Source organism: Delphinapterus leucas, chromosome 3 (genome assembly GCF_059928025.1).
Source record: "Delphinapterus leucas isolate spDelLeu-1000000601 "Yukka" chromosome 3, BTC_Dleu_Yukka2, whole genome shotgun sequence".
Lineage (NCBI taxonomy): Eukaryota > Metazoa > Chordata > Mammalia > Artiodactyla > Monodontidae > Delphinapterus > Delphinapterus leucas.
The window spans coordinates 107,678,579-107,692,000 of record NC_143131.1 but is presented as its reverse complement, the minus strand read 5'-3'; the positions used below and the strand labels follow the sequence as shown (position 1 = coordinate 107,692,000).

Below are 13,422 nucleotides of genomic sequence, written 5' to 3'. Positions count from 1 at the left end.
CATTCTTCATAGTGTTAGATAACCACATCTCTAAATACAATGGATTTATATTTTATAATTAATAACAAATAAGACTTGAAATGGGTACTGTAGTTGTATCTAAATAAATTCTTGTTTTTATCCCAAGAAAATCTATTTATTTATTTATTTTTCCATCTGAGTTTAAAAAATTTTTTTAAATTTTATTTTTATACAATTTTAAAGGTTACTTTCCATTTACAGTTATTACAAAATATTGGCTATATTCCCCATGTTGTACAATATATCCTTGAGCCTATCTTATACCCAACAGTTTGTAGCTCCCACTCCTCTACCCCTATATTGCTTGCTCCCCCTGCCCCGCCCCCGGTAACCACTAGTTTGTTCTCTGTATCTGTGAGTCTGCTTTTTTTCCCCAAACAAAATTTTAAATGTAAATAATTTATACAATACAACTTCGACGTATATCAAAAGCTAGAAATGTTTCTAAATAGTTATTCTTCATCACTGTGTAACTAATGATAGAAACCTGGGAAGAGTATGAGAGAGAATGTATATTTTATTTGAAACCATTCAGAATTCCTCTTGGATACTTTTGAGTTACCAGGCATCAGCTTTAAAGAGGCAGGCAAAATGAAAATGTCATTGGCATTTCGAAACCCACCCAACGTGTCCTAATGATAGCAAGAGCAGAGTGAGTGTGTTGTAAAAATACATTGAATGCCGTATTCTCTCCAAAGCACTTTCATGAAACTTCTAGGGTGAATTAGCCATTGTGCACCATCTGTTTTCAGGTCACATAGTAAAAGGCAGACATACTCACTGGTTTAAAAGTATATTTGAGAGAAATGAAAGTCTTTCTCATAGTTGGTTTTACTTTATTCTTACCTATGGGAATCAAAACATTTGGATTCTGAAGGTTAAAAAAAAAGAGGCAACAGCAGATGGAAATAATCTGACCACTTAAAGTTTCATCCACTCTATCCAATCTAGGATTTATTTCAGCTTACAAGATTGTCAGCACTTCGTTCAGGGCTATTTCAAATACAGCAACTAGAAGAATGTAGCTCCTTGCTGCTTAGAGAGCTAAAATATTTTCAGTTGCTTTTTTCCTTTATCTAAATGATTTTGCTGAAAACTATGGTGAGTACAAAACCAGTTTTAGAGGGAGAAATAATTTTTCTTTTAAGCAACCGAGATATGAGTAGTTGTTAGGAATTCAGGGTTCAAATATTCCTTCTCTTGTCCACATACAGAAAAGGCATTAGAAATTTTTGGGAAACGCTCTCCAGTTTTTCACAATTGTGGTTACTTAAACTTTTTAAAATAAAAACACTATTTGTTCTGTGTGTAAAATTATATATTACTGTTCCCTTAACATGCTAGATATTTTTTCTTCATGTCTTCTGCCTTTTGAAATGCTTTCAGTTGCATTGATTGTTGAGGTTAGAAATGAATCATTACTATGAATTATTATTAGAGTTAGCACTTTAATTCTAGATTTTGTTTGTTCATTTTTGTTTCCCTAGAGAGTGCGATGTGGGTTTTTATTTTCAGAAAATTAAATTACTATTGTAACTAGTATGTTGAACAAGCATGACTCACAGGAAGGATATGAACAAAAGGCAACTGTATTTTGTTTTTTTCAATCCTTTAAAAATATATTTTTAATTATTCAATGGGAGCAGTTTATCCAATAAGTAAGGAAGAAAACTCAGGCAGCCCCTTACTTTACTATTTTTAGATAGCAAAAATTTATATGACTACTTTAGGTAATGAAAATAATCTCAATTTAGCAATTAGAATGTCCAGCATCATATAATAGTTAATATTCGAACTTGATTTGAAGTTATGACTTCCCTCTCAAGCTCAGACCTTCGTGAGGAAGACATTTCTGACTCCACAGGCTCAAGTGCAGGAGGAGAGGTGAGAAGGCAGAAGCAGTGACAGTGTCCTAGGGTGGCTTCAAGACTTCTGGGCTTCACACGAGTTTAAAGCCAATTTCTTCCTCGTGGGTGATTTCATGATTATGTCAGGGGCGTTGGCCTGCCCTTCCCAAGATGCAGACACTGCATTTTTCTCCTGGTGGCCACTCCTGGCTCAACGTCTTGTCTTTCTGCAGTCCACTTCAGACAGAGATCTAATGGTGTCTCATCACCCTCCACGTAGTCGTTTTAGGAACCTCACTTAGTGTGGCCCGTGTCTCATCCATAGGACGTGCCACCCTTTGCCCTCTGAACCGAGTGAACAGAGGTTCTACAGTGGGAATAGCAGCCACTCTCCTCTGTGTGTTACATGTCCCTGACAGAGTTGGGTGCAAAGCTCTTCAAGTTGCTCCCTGCAAAGCTCTGCTCTCTTGACCAGGGGTGAGGATGGAAGCATGCCCAACTTGTAATCTGGCTCTTCCAAAAAAATCCTCCTCAAAAACTCTTAATTGCTATTCTCTAAATTGTATCCTCGGTATTGGGAGGGGTTTAAGGACCTGGCAACCAATTTTCCATCTCTACTTCCTTCAGGATGGAGTCTCAAAATTCACCTTGTTATATGATATTTAGCACCATGGGATTTCAGCTTAAATTTCCTTTTTAGCATCCTGTTACGTTAGTATTTCAATATCTTCATGAACGCTGTTTGACAGTTCTGTCAGGTAAAAGGTTAATTTTTTTCTTTACCCTAGTTCTGCTGTTTACTAGCTGTGAGGCCTTAGGCAAGACACATTACCTCTCTGTGCCTCCTTTGCTCACTAGTTGTTTTTGAAGATTAAATATGTTAACATTAGACATATTTGTGTAAAGCTTGAATGATGTCTGGCACATAAAACATGCCCAATAAGTTATCTACTACAATTATTACTGTTCTGTTAAATCGGAATAGTGATGTTACATCAAAAATAGTCTTAGAGTTGCTGCTTTAAGCTATAAAGAAAAGTTGATACTAAAGAATGTAAAATACAGCTAGCATCTTGTGTCCATACCAATTTTACCTTTGGTAAAGATAAAGTATGATAATTCCATGAAAAAGTCCTTCATCAATTCCAAGTTTTAAGAAAGAAAAGACATGGAGAAATTTGATAACATATGGAACAGGTATAGCTTAGGATGAAGTCGGGTCACCCACCAAAATATTCATGTGAGCATGTTCTGATCGTGCTGCTGGTATCGGTACCTCTAATCCTGTCCACTGGGAACAGTGGCTTGGTTACATTGAAGAGAATAATGTGAACTAAGGTTCCAGTGTGGGGTCTTTGAAAAGGAAAAAGTCAACTGTCTTCATTAAAAATAGAAGTGAGTACCATAGGCTTTTTATCAACTTGCTTCTAAAAATTGTTCCTGGCTTATGTTCTTAACATGAAAACAGAAATAACTTTGACCATTCTATGATGCCTTTTGAGATAAGTGGCACCATCCTAAGAACTCACAAAAATCTTATTGAAAATCATGAACTATGTGGTATTTGTGCATATTTGTCATTGTGTTGAGTCCTATTCTTATGTGTAACTCAGAGCTGACTGCCAAACCAGGCCATAGCAGAAGCAGAAAGGGACAGCACGTCCCCTTCCCAGGGTTGGAGTGGTAAAATCTTATGACCTTCTTCTATCTGAGCATACACAGATCTCATTGTTTAATGCGGCCACACATCTCATTGTTTTAACGGGAAACATCACCACATTGTAAGACATAGGTGACTCAGTTTGCATAACAAGCAGATAAAGTTATTTCCAACAAGTTATGAATAATTATAGATATTTATAATAATGGTTATCTCTTTGATGGAATTGCCATATCAATAGACTGCTTAAAAGCTCTACTGCTTCTCTGGCCTGTACGATGATCTGAGTTTTTCTATAGTTCACCATTTACCATCTCATAAAGTTGTATTATATTTTATGAGAATTTAGAATGAGAGAACTAAGCAGGATACACTTCTTTGGGGTGTAACAGGACATAGTAGAAAGAGGAAAAGTTTTGGAGGTCACACAAGCCTGAGTCTGAATTCCAGGTCAGACAGTGGATAGTCTACAGCTTTGAGGTACTTATATAACCGCTCTGAACCTCAACCTCTTCATCTATAAAAAGTGGGTAATGATCACTATCCTATGGAGTTGTTGGCCTGAATGTTCAACAAGGTAATGTCTGTAAAGCAACAAGCACAATGCCACAGATACATAATGATAGTTATTGAATATTATTTGTGGAACTGGATTTATTGAGAGTCTGCAATGATTAAAACACAGTCACAACAGTAAATTGGGGGTTGAAGAGAAAGGTCACCTAACTCAGAAATTTAAGTAAGAAAGTTCATGACCAAGCAGTATCATCTCAAGGTAGTTTAACTGCACTGCACTTCATTGTTCATAAGAACTTCTAAAATAGAAATAATATTAAATGTAGTCAGTGATTAGAGCTCTAAGTCTTGTTTATAACTGTGGAAATATACCTGGCTCAATGACAGGCCCGTGAGGAAAAGTGGGATAATTGATGCTTGTGTAGCACATAAAACTTCTTGGAAAAAAAAAAAAGAATTGTTGATAATGCATTTATTCTTTTCCTCTCTCAACAAACGTTTGTTGATTTCTTAACACTATGAGATGCTAAAGATACAAAGAAAAAGAAAAGTGGCAGATGCCTTCTAGAAGCTTCCCATACAGTGACCACTTAAGTTACAAGAAGCCTTCAGTTTTGAAATCTCTTTGTCTCTATCACTGTCTCAAATCATTGTTCTTCTGTCTCCTTTAGATACTCACATGCGCAGTACATGCTATGGTGGAATCAAGAAGGGAGTGTGTGTCCGTCCTTTTCCTGGTGCAGTGACCAAGTCTGAATGCTGCTGTGCCAATCCAGACTATGGTTTTGGAGAGCCCTGCCAGCCATGCCCTGCTAAAAATTCAGGTAGTCACCTTCGCCAGTTTCACACCTGATAAAGAATCTAGAAATGTCACATTAGATATTTGGCCAAAGAGTACCTCGGCTCTGAAGTGTTTTGTCTTTATTTTTAATGGAAGAAAAGAAATCCAAATCTGTGTTGACATATGAAGCATATAATAAAGAGATCTATCTTGTTTTTACTTATGATCTCTAGGCAGAGAGAACACACGGTGAATTTTATGATTATTTATTTATTTTATGATCCAATTATGACTGTTACAATGGATTCTTTACGTGAATATGTTAGCCTCAAAATCTTCCATCCCTTCTGTCATTCTGAAGATAAATAGCATAAAATTTACGTATCACTTTCAAGGTTATAATAAGTTCATGAGAACCTGGTTTTATTTATTTATTTTTAATCTTTACACAGAATGGTCTTAGGCTGCAGTCTATCAGAAGTTCCAGTTTATCAGGAATATCAGTAGTTCCAGAAAGTCATAAATTTATTTCTGAATGTTGTCATGAATTATAGGCACATTAAACAGTTTAATTCTTTGACTATTCTATGACTTGTTTATTCATATTTTTATGAAAACTGTATTGAATAGATGTAAGTACAGTAGGGAATCAGAAATAAACACAATCTCTTTTCCTTTAAAGTTGGGAATAGTTGAAAATATAGGTAGGCAAACATATAAATTACAGTTTGGTATGATTGCTGCCTTAAAAGGGACATAAAGAACTGGGAGAGCACAAAGGAAGGAGCAGTTAGTTGCCTGGGGAGGCTGGGAAAGACTGTACAGAGGGGTGGAGGCTTACTTTGGTCTTGAAAAAAGGAATAAGAACTTCCTAGGTAGAAGATGGAAGAAATGAATTCCAGCAAAGGAAGTGGCTTGTAATTCTGTTAAAAATCCTAAATGGACTGTTCAAACCTTAGCAAAATGGTGAGAGTCCCTCGGGAAGAATTACTGAGTATGACATTTTTTAAAAAGAGGAGTTAATGAAGGAAGTCTTCCCCTAAAATGTTAAGTGAATTATGCATATTATGAAAGAAGTGCAAAAATTGATAACAAGACTAGGTAAAAAGATTAGTGACTAATAAAATGAGTTCTGAATATAAGTGGAAATATAGGACACAATAAAGATAGCATTGAGATCAGTGAGAACAAATTAAACTAAGTAATTAATATTGTTGATAAATATTGGAAAAAATATGGAGTTAGCTCCCTACATTAAATGTTACAAAATAATTTTTTTGTAGAAGATACAAACTTTTTGTTATCTTGTAATGATAAAGGACTCTCAAAACAGACCCCAAAGACTAAAATACACATATAAAGTAGAAAAATATTTTATTTAATTTATAAAGAATTTACATTAATCAATAACGAAAGTTGAAATCCTCTACAGAAAAAAGTACAGTGTACATAGACAACTTCACAAAGCAGAAAGGCAAATGGTAGAGTGCCATATAAAAATTAAAAGAAATCTATCTAAAATTAAAAGAAAAGTTTAAAAAGGTGTCATTTTTGTTTATTAGATTGGTAAAATACAAATGATTGATTTTCCCCAGTGTTGGGGAGGATATACAGAAATGGGTACTCTCTTACATTGGTGTTAGAAGGGTAACCTGGGATATTTAGGGAGAGGGGGACTATCAAAAACCTTAAAAGAGACATAAACTTTGAGCAGTTTTACTTCCAAGAGATTAACCTAGTGATAGAATTGAACTTTGTATTTTTTTTATTATAATTGCAGAAAGTTGAACAAACCTAATTTCATCAATAAGAGATTGATTGAATGAGTGTGGTAGATCCACATAACTGAGAAAAGATGTTAAATCGTCTCATTATAAATAGGCTATTACATGAAATGTCTATTGTAGAGTACAGAGGGTCCAAGCCTACTCCCCACTTACAAACTCTATGACCTGAGCATGTTACTTCCCATCTCTATCCAAGCTCTCTTGGGATTAAAAGAGGAAAAATAACAGTATCTAGTTTGTGGTATTGGGAGGATTAAATAAATTATTAGATGGAAAATGCTAGAACAACACCAGGCACATCACGTGGTAAATGCTATTTATTACATAAGTGTTTTCTATTATTTTATTATTGAGAGGAGAAGAAAATCTAAAAAGCAATCTCTGTTGTACAATTTAGATATTTTTAAAGTTTACATAAGTAGAAAATATTTGTAATGTTTATCAATATATTAATGAAATTCAGGGTGATAATCACAGTTATTTTTATTTACTTTTTTATGCTTACCTGTGATTTTGGAATTCTTAAAATAATTTTGTGCTAGAAAATGGTCCTTTTCATTTTAAGTTGTTGCAGGTAATTTTTAATGATAGTTTTGGAGTTATGTAAGTGACTTGTGTATGGAACAGATATAATTTAGAGTTTTTGATTTCTCTATTTGTTTTTATCTTACAGCTGAATTCCACGGTCTTTGTAGTAGCGGAGTAGGTATCACTGTGGATGGAAGAGGTAGCTCTATTCAATTCTCAATCTTATAATAATTATATAGTTTTATAGCTTTATTATTATAATATTATAGATAAGATGTATTTACTATTATAAAAATATATCAGTATAAAGTAATAAAATAAATTATCTCCTAGAACAATGGTTATAAGCTAGATGGTATCAATAAGTATGTAGATGTACATTTTTCATAGTAGATAAATATTTATCTGTTAAATATGCATTGTTTAAAATGTCACTAACAAACTACAACCATGATTTTACGGATACCGTCACTTAAGAAGAAGCTAGAGCTTGTAAAAAAAAAAAAAAAAAAGAAAAACAAGACAATTTAAAGAAAAATGTTAAATAATGGTGCTGACATGGTTTAAACAAAAACAATCTGTAAGAGATATTTGATATGGATTTTTAACAGATATTTGAGATATACTGCCCTAAAAATAAATTGACTACTTATGACTAAGAATACTAAAATGTTTCTGTCCAACCAAAGAAGTACAAGGTTTCATTAAAGTTTTCTTTTTTAAAATTTAGCACTATGATTAACAAAATTACAATATAGAACTTGAACATTAAGTACATATGTGTTTATAAAGTTATTTTATATGTTAATAGTGTCCTTTGTTTTTTTAAAATAAAATTGTAGGGTGCTATTAATCTTTAGTTTACATATATATTCTAATACTTTCATGTTTGAGGAGACTTTAGACAAATTATAGATTAATTGACAGTAAATATCACATTTTTTTGCAAAGAACATCAGAAACCAGAGTAAAGGAGCAAACTTTTACAATGATGTTTCTCCCAAAAATTAGATTAAAAGACTAACATTTCTGGAGTATTTAAGGCTTCCCAAATTCTAGAACACAGTAGTTAGGATTAAAATTTGAGCATAGTTACCAAAATTTTATTTTATGCTGACTCCGTTTTTTTATTCCCTTTCAATATGGCCTCCCCAACAGAGCCATTGCAACTAGATGGTTGCTCATACAAGCACATCATTCCTCAAGTCCCACGGCCCACAGGTGACAGAGCGTAGTCATGTTCATGGCTTGTTGTAAAACATTGTGTTCTCAAGCATCCACATTTGAACTGTCCTCTCCATTAATTTCAACTTATCAACAATGAGTAACATTTAATAAGTATCATATTACTTAGTTGACTATAAAAAATGATAATAAAATAGAAATATTCCAGGCCTTCAGGACCATAAAATTATACAGGCACCCTAATAAATCTTTGCCTTTTAATTAGATGGTTATAATACCTATCAAGTTGAGTTTTCCTTTGGGTTTTGAGCCAACAGTCTATAAATTTCTTTATTAATTTTATCATAAATGCCAGCACATTACATGGCTTAATGCTTTGAATTTCTGCCGGTTCCCTTCATTTTTCTTTTGACTTACCAGGAAGTGTCCCATATCTCTCTATTTTCTTCTCACTCCTTATTTTCATTTCGTTTCCCTTTCTGAATGGCAAATTGGGGGTTTGCAGGGTTAGACACTACGTATTTTGAGTGATCTTTACTAGACATACATGTATCAACAGACAATAAGTGGCTGTGAGCATTAAACTCTGAACATTTAATGCAGATATCAATGAGTGTGCTCTGGATCCTGATATATGTGCCAATGGAATTTGTGAAAATTTACGTGGTAGTTACCGTTGTAATTGCAACAGTGGCTATGAGCCAGATGCCTCTGGAAGAAACTGTATTGGTAAGTTATTTGTTTTATTATACAAGAGCCTTTTGTATAGTTTAATCCCATGGATTATAGGAGAAATCAAACTACAAATAAATGAGTAAAACTAGAGATCTTACAGTTTTTCTTGTTTCCTTTTTAGTGCAGAGATAGAAAAATATGGGAATCAAACAAATGCTGTTACATAGTAACAAACTTTTTAGTGGCACAATTTAGTATTTAAATTATTTTTTTCCCAAGTGAATGGACACAGAGTCAGTTATCGGCCTGTTATATCTGCATATATCTTAATCCTATAATTTTTCACTAGGAAGTGGGATTCAAAAATTAATGAGGCAGTGTGGATAATAATAAGAAAATTAAATATTACAGGTTGACTTATAAAGAATCAGTTGCTGCAACATATCCAAACATGATAACGGAGATGAGTGTTTCCTTTTGTAATTTATAAGGGAATGTTTGAAAAAACTCAAGTATGTAGTTCGTATGTTCTAGAATTTGTGAAGAATCTAGATTTTCCCATGGAACACTTGAGTTCACTTTTATAAAACGAATGTTATTCCATCCATTATTATATATAATAATTTTTACATCTAACCACTGATGACTCTTACATCCAAGTCTTGATGATTATGATTAGAAAGAAATACATTTTTCTATGTTTATGGCTCTGGGTTTTATTACTGATTTATGTTATTATATATCCATTTCACCTTGGGTTGAAGACATACATACAGATGGATATATAAAGCTATATTAAATATCATGTACTTATAACAGATTTTGATATCTGTTGGGAAGGGCACCAGCCAGAGATTGTTGAACATTTATAAAAATATGCAAACCAGCTAGTTTTTATTCCCCAGAAGCAAAGTTGCTTCCAGCGTAGTGTCCAAGTACAGTTGAGCACATGAGTACCCTACTGAAAACAGGGAGATTCAGTGAGCATTCACACATTGAACATGGTTCATGGCACTACTCAACTCTTTAAAGTAGGTACGTGCATAATTTTGATAAAATTAAAACTAGATTTTAAAAATAAAAATGAAGCCGAATTCCAGTTTTAGTTTGCTGGGGCTGCCCTAACAAAGTATACAAAACGGGGTTGCTGAAAACAACGGAAATTGATTGTTACAGTTTGGGAAGTCAGAAGTCCAAAATCAAGGTGTCAACAGGACCACACTCTCTCTAATGGCTCTAGGGGAGAATCTTTCCTTTCCTCTTCTAGTCTCTGGTGTTTGCTGGCAATCTTTAGCATTCCTAGGCTTTTAGATGTGTCACTCTAGCCACACATCCATCTTTCCCCTGTGTGTCTTCACATCACCTTCCCTCTGTATGTGTCTGTCCCTATGTCAAAATTTGCCCTTTTTCATATGGACTCCAGTCGTTGGTGTCCATACCTATATTGGAATACAACCTACCTGAAGGATCTTATTTTAACTTGATTACTATGTAACAATCCTATTTCTAAATAAGGTCACATTCTGAGGTACTGTGGGTTAGGGATTCAAAATATTTTTTGAGAGACCCATTTCAACCCGTAGCATGGACTAATGGATAAATAAATAGTGATTCAGCCACTTGATAAAATGTACAATCATGAGGGAGATTATGGTGATGCTTAAAATATAATACCGCTGTGGGGCAGTAAGTAAATGAAGAACAAAGTAGTAATGTGCCTTTTCCAAATCATTACACACCTCCCAGGAACTTCAAAAGCATCTTAAAAGTAGCCACAAGAATAAGAATGTTCCATATGAGTAAAACCAAATATATTTTGCTTAGGATCAGGAATGTGTTTTGGATACGAAGAGACTGACTGAGTCAAGGTATGGGGTGAGGAAAAAAACAAACAACAAAAATAAAACATTTTGATCACTGTACTGTTTGTTTCACTGTGTGTGTGTCCTGTCTTCTAACGGTTGCTTCCAGACATTGATGAGTGCCTGGTAAACAGACTGCTCTGTGACAATGGCCTATGCCGAAACACACCTGGGAGCTACAGCTGCACCTGCCCACCTGGCTATCTGTTCAGGACTGAGACAGAGACGTGTGAAGGTAAGAGCCATCTTCCTTCGTTGTGAACAGTAAGCACCTCAATATGCGTGAACCACAAGTACGTTATGAAGCAATAGAGAAGAAAGAATGTTGTTTGAATATGTTTAAAATTTTATAATCTCTTTCAGCTAATCTGCCAGTTTTAGAAATAGCATGCACCTAACCCAGTTTATAAAACCATCAGTTTTGTCCCATTCAGATGAAATATCACCAAACATTTTGAATTTAATGGGAAAAAAAAGTGAAAGGAGCCAATTTGTTTTACTTGCTAATAAAATGTCAGATTTTTGTTTGTTTTTCCCTTTTTAAAACTACTGTGGCACATTAGCCTGGGGGAACCTGCACTGTAATGGCAAAGTCAGCTCTTAGGCATTTTATTTATGAAATGATTGATAGACCTCAGAGGTTGGCCCAGAAAATATTTGGGGCTTGAGTAAAAATGGTCACCTTAATTAAATTTACAGTCCAAGAAAATTGTCCTTTGCATTTGAAAATTTTGAAGTTATAATTTGGGCTTAAAGATCGTGAATCACTGTTTAAAAATGTCTTCCTTTTCTTTTAAGCTCATTTTTCTTCAGTGGGAGTTACATGAATGAGTTAAATGCTTAGGAAAGGCCTCATTTTCAGTAGATACCAGCTAAGCAATGAGTGCCTTCAATTATGTTTTTGTTTCTTGATCAAAGTACTGTGTATTTCAGAATACTCTGTGGTATGACTACTAGTCATTGTTCCTTTTAAGTCTCACTGTGTGGGCCTACAGAAGTGTCCCATGACATTCTCAAATCCAATAACTACTTCCGAATAGTAACCTTTTCAAAAAAAAATTTCATCTTTAGTTATTTGGAGTAGCCCTTTTTTATCTGTTAAAGTATTTGTTTCCTAGTGACTTCATAGCCAAGAAAACTGCAATAGTAATATTATGCAAAAAGATGTTAACGTTCTGTTCATCTTATTGTTTAACTTCAAAGCATTCTTATGAACAGAAACAAGTTAGGACTCAAACAAGACACCAGAACACAAAGGACTTAGCTGAAGTCAATGAAATGCAATCACAAAGTGCAATTCTCAGTTTAGATTGAATTTGAGGGACCACTGAAAAGCAGTAATTAACCTGAAGAAAGAAAAAAAGGGAAGAAAAAAGAAAACCTCTGCATAAAATGCAGTTTTTCTGAACTTAGTTCTGATAACTGTTGAGTTCCCCTCCTATCCACCACCTGTGGCAGGAGCTGCTCAAAGAAAAGCGCACTTTCCATTCCCAGCTAAAGTACTTGAAGATTCATCCTGTCCATAGATGAGCAGAGACGACAGGGGGCACACTTAAGAATTTTGAATATTTTCACATAATATGTGTTTAGCCTAAGCTTCTTAAATGTATTCAACCAGAGTCTTTATTTTCTAGCACCCACTCCCCTCAACACCTCTTATCCTTCAAAATTGCCATGAGAAACTTTGTAAAAGAAAAAAAATTCTAGCCATATTTCCTCCATGAGTTTTTTGGAGGGTGGGAGAAGGGATTTCAAGAATTGTGTTTCTTTCCATTTTGTTTTTATTCCCGACTTTCTACACTTCCTTCTCACTGCCCTTTATCAGTTTTATCTATTGTCTCTTGGAAGATAAGCTTCTGTTAAATGTCAGGAAGCTCTGAAAGCAAGAATAACTAAGGGTATCATCTTGATTTAACTGGGAAGCTGATGATTATTAGGACTGGTTTCCCTGTCCATAGCGACAGAACCCTTTGGTGCTCTTGTGAGGGAGACACATAACGGAGAACTAAATGGTTGGTGTCTGATTCAGTTTGGTCACTTTGGTTTGCATACCAAATCATCAATATTTATAGCATATTTCTTCCATTTTAACGAGTAAGATGAAGTTGAAGGGTACTGAGAGGTGAAATACCAAAGGGTAAATAAAAGGGATTCGCCTACTTACGTGAAAAAGTGAAGAGTAGGAGCTAATGGTGTTTAATAGTATGACATTGGATGATTACATAAATATTAAGGCATATTAATACCAAATCAGGCAACAGTGATGGTTAGAAAACATGGTCTTTACTTATTTTGTCCAAAGGATAATTGTTCCTGATAAACCTGAGCCTTTTCTTTAATACGAAATATGTTTTATTATCTGTCGTTTATAAGAAAGAAGTTCATATTATGTAAATAAAAGAGAAATGATAGAGAAATATTTTGGTTCTAGCCTTATGACATTTGTGGAAATAAAATTGATTTATGGTGAGAAATCCAACCAAATAACTGTTATTTCTACACTTTCTTCCCACTATTAAGTTATTTGCACTTTATTAAGTGTTTTGCAAAAAAGAAATAG

At 34.3% G+C, this 13,422-nt stretch overlaps 1 protein-coding gene across 1 annotated transcript in view; it reads left to right on the top strand.

Moving 5' to 3' along the window:
* Positions 1–13,422, top strand: part of FBN2 (fibrillin 2) — a 231,632-nt gene that overhangs the window by 134,385 nt on the left and 83,825 nt on the right. The window contains exons 16-19 of the mRNA XM_022588708.3: positions 4,716–4,868; positions 7,286–7,339; positions 8,929–9,054; positions 10,972–11,097. Of these exons, the coding sequence (XP_022444416.1) occupies positions 4,716–4,868; positions 7,286–7,339; positions 8,929–9,054; positions 10,972–11,097 (459 nt within the window). The remainder of the gene's footprint in view (positions 1–4,715; positions 4,869–7,285; positions 7,340–8,928; positions 9,055–10,971; positions 11,098–13,422) is intronic.